Source organism: Mytilus trossulus, chromosome 14 (assembly GCF_036588685.1).
Source record: "Mytilus trossulus isolate FHL-02 chromosome 14, PNRI_Mtr1.1.1.hap1, whole genome shotgun sequence".
Lineage (NCBI taxonomy): Eukaryota > Metazoa > Mollusca > Bivalvia > Mytilida > Mytilidae > Mytilus > Mytilus trossulus.
In genome coordinates this window covers 61,432,699-61,436,525 of record NC_086386.1, presented here as the reverse complement: position 1 = coordinate 61,436,525, position 3,827 = coordinate 61,432,699, and the positions used below count along the sequence as shown (strand labels likewise).

The 3,827-nt window shown below is 34.1% G+C and overlaps 1 protein-coding gene across 1 annotated transcript; it reads right to left on the bottom strand.

The window, feature by feature from the left end:
• Window positions 1–1,095: 1,095 nt before the first annotated feature.
• Window positions 1,096–3,069, bottom strand: LOC134697954 (ankyrin repeat domain-containing protein 50-like). The gene has a single exon (XM_063560239.1). The coding sequence runs from the start codon at window positions 3,067–3,069 to the stop codon at window positions 1,096–1,098; it is 1,974 nt and encodes a 657-aa protein (XP_063416309.1).
• Window positions 3,070–3,827: the final 758 nt, after the last annotated feature.

Sequence of the window (3,827 nt, the reverse complement as noted above, 5' to 3'; positions counted from 1 at the left end):
TTAATTTTACTGTACTATCAGATACATCAAAGATTAAATTTCAAATATTTCATGATATTTGCAATTAATTTCATAGACACGCATTGCGCCTTTTGTGTTTTTTCAAAAAGTACTTTATGTTTTCTTTATCTTCTTTCACAGTTGAGTTGAGGAAGTTAAACCATTTTGACAGACATATTTTTTTGTTCGGATTTGTTCCGCGTTTTGAAAATTAAGCAATTTTTTCAAAGATTCTGAACAAGAATGTATCAGATATAGACATCTTAAATGTACATTAAATGTCTTTCACGATCCGTTACCAGAACTTTCACGATCGTCTCTCAATACTTGACCGCCGTTAGATATTCTTTCACGATCATTTCTCTCGATAAACCGAATGACACCCGTGTAATTGAATAAGTCAAAAATAAATTGAAAAAAAAACACTCTTAAAAACTTAATATGTTGTACATCTTTAGATTGATGATCGTGTTAATTACGCCGATGATAATCATATGGTCGGACCATACATGTATGAGTATATACCAAAATGGTCACGACCGTACGCGTATGCAAATAGCATATACCAAACAAATACTAATAATATGCATACATAACAATAGGTGACGTCAGGAGTTTCATGATTACAAAATATCTTAACAATAAACTGTTTTTTTAAAAGAGAAATGTCTATATATATATAAGTTACGAAGCTGTTTTGCGTTTTAACCAAACAAAAGTTCTAAAAATATTTATGACTTGTAATTCATTTACAAGACAGGGCAAAATTTTAAATGAACTCAACGACAAAACTCACATTTGTGTTTATATTTATCGGCGATAAACACTAAGAAATATTGCAACATTTACCCATTTTTGGGGTGCAACAATATAGTGGTGGATCATACATACTAAAGTAGAAGATTGCTCCTGTAAATATTTAATGCTTTTTTTTCAATGTTGAAAGTGTTGCTGGAAGGGACATTCCAAAAGAATTGTGCAAACATTCTTACAGATAAAAAAAATTCTACAAACGGCGCTATCATCATTATAAATAATCTTGAACCATGAACAGTTTCTCTAACCAGTGGAGCTTTTAACATTTGTTGTCTATTTTCAAACATATTTCCTGAGGACTTCAACTATATCTAGGAAATTCTTTTTGCAAGCAATCTCCAAAGATGTGTGTCCATCAGAATCACGAATAGTTGTATCCGCCTTATTGTCTATAAGCAACTGTACAATATTTGCATGACCACCAAAACTCGCGGCGTGCAATGAAGATCTTTTTTCTTTATCACAATGATTAACATTAGCCCCTTTTTGAATCAAGTAGTTGACAATTTTCACACGTCCTTCTTCGCATGCTACTATCAGTGAAGTTTTTCCATTTGAATCTGCTTTTGAAATATCAGAATGTTGATCAATCAAAAATTTAACGACTTCAAAATTGTTTTCCCTGCTTGCAACAAACAAAGGTGAACCACCCCATATGTTATATTGGTCTATTTTAGCCCCATTTTTATGTAAAAGCTTAACCACATCAATGCAACCAGATCGACAAGCTGCATACAATGGAGAACGCTTTTTATTGTCTAAATAGTTAATGTTTGCTTCGTGCTTTAATAACATTTTTGCAATTTCAAATCTTCCTTTTTCACATGCAACAAATAATGGCGACCTGTCATTTTCATCGCATAGGTTTATCACATCAGGTTTATCTTTTATCAGCAATTGGACGATTTTTGGATGACCTTTTTCACAAGCAATGAATAAGGGCGATCTATTTTCCTGGTCACATTGCATTTTGTTTGCATTTTTAGTTATCAAAATATCAACTACATTGTCGAATCCTCCTTCACACGCAAAAATCAAAGAGGATCTACCATAACTGTCCAGTTTTGATATTTTCGCTCCTGCTTTAATAAGCGCATCTAATAAATGTGCATAACCTTTAATGGAAACAACAAGGAGGGGTGATACGCCTTCTTTATCGCATGCATTAACGTCTGCTTTATGTTTTATCAAAATATTTACCAAATCCGTTCCTCCATGGACACACGCAAAATAAAGAGGCGACTTACCCTCATTGTTGCATTTTGATACATCAGCCTCTGATTTCAATAATGCTTCTACCACGTTTTTATGACCACATTTGGAAGCTACAATCAGCGACGAATTTCCGTCTTTATCATAACTTTCAGTACTTGCTCCCTTTTCTAAAAGAGCTTTTACTATTTCATAGTTTCCTTCTTTAGAAGCAATATATAACGGAGATTGACCTTTGTTATTGCACAGGGAATGACAAGCACCACTATATATCAATTCTTTGGCCACATCAGTGTTATTGCGATAAATTGCAACAAACAAAGCAGTTCTCCCAAATCTATCGGTTTCATTGATGTCACATTTCATTTCTAGCAGCATTTTGACAATGTCACTGTATCCCTCCCATGCCGACTCGATAAGCGGCTTTCGCATCTTATGATCCATATAGTGATACTGCTTTGTAAAATCCAAATAGTCTTCATAGTCAGAACTGTCATCAAAAGAGCTTTGTGCAGTATGAGGGTCGGATTCGTTACTTTCTTTTATTTGGAATAAAAATTTTGTAATCAACTCCTGTTTCAGCTTGCAGTGGGAACAAAACTTTGCCCTGTATTCTTTATCACAGAGTTGAGCATTGTGAAATGTGCTGTAGGTTACCCCTTCCTCTAAATCATTAACCAATCTTTTGAAATATTTTGTTTGTGTTTCTTCCTCCTTAATCCAAACTACATTGTCTTGTTTTTCTCCGTTGGTCGATGTAAAGCGGTACCGTGTAGCAATAAACGAACAAGGTGCAAATTTGATAAAGCAATCAACGAATGTTTGTGCACAAACAATCTCTGCAGCCTGATAGATTTTACTGTGGATAAGACAGTAGTAATCCTTTATTTGAAAAACATAGGTGTTTTCAGATGAATCGAGTTTTTCTATTAGGCGCATTCTATTGGCTTCTCTGTGAAGACCTAAATTAAATTCTGCACAAATAACATCAAAAGCTTTTTTCTTTTCTTTTGACTCAAATGTATAGCTATCGTTCAACATATTAGCTTTCAGACGGTTTTTGAAAAAGACGCACAACGTAATAATGCAGAACAGCATGTTGCTGTTGTCTTTGAGATTAGCTATATCTTTTTTGATGAAATCATCGGAATTAACGAAAAGCATGTCAATCTGGTCAGCCGTTTTACCTTCGGATAATTTACAGAGCAGAGGAAAATATCCAACGTCGGATTGTATTTCCGCTCTTAACTTTGATTGTCCTACGGTTGGTCTATATTTCTGAATAATTTCACATGTTTCGTCGTATGTTAATGGGCATTCAGAGAGAAAGTAACAAAACTGTTTCAATTGTTTTAGCCGATTTCCGAAAACTTTGTCGTTCAAAATGTCTTCATTTGTTGCAAACAGAAGCTTTACTTGTCCAGGGCTTGAAATATTTCCATCTATATCCGTTTTAATAAGTTTCAAAACAGCATCGATTTGATTAGACCATTTGTCAATTTGCTGTGCATTAGCGACTAAAATACCACAAAAATCATCAATAATAAATAATTGCTTTCGGTTTTCATTGTGGTAATTCAGAATATTTTTTGGACTCGACACTGCTGGAATAAGTTCAAAATTTTCCTCCTTGCATAATTTGAGCGCAATGTGTTTGATTATTGCGGTTTTCCCGTTTCCGGGGCAACCGATTAGAAGAACGCAATTTTCTTTTCTGAGCTTTTCTTCTATATGCTTAGTTGCCTCTGTTATTACGAATTTGTTGTTATTCTTTTTCCATTCTTGTTGATCATATTCAT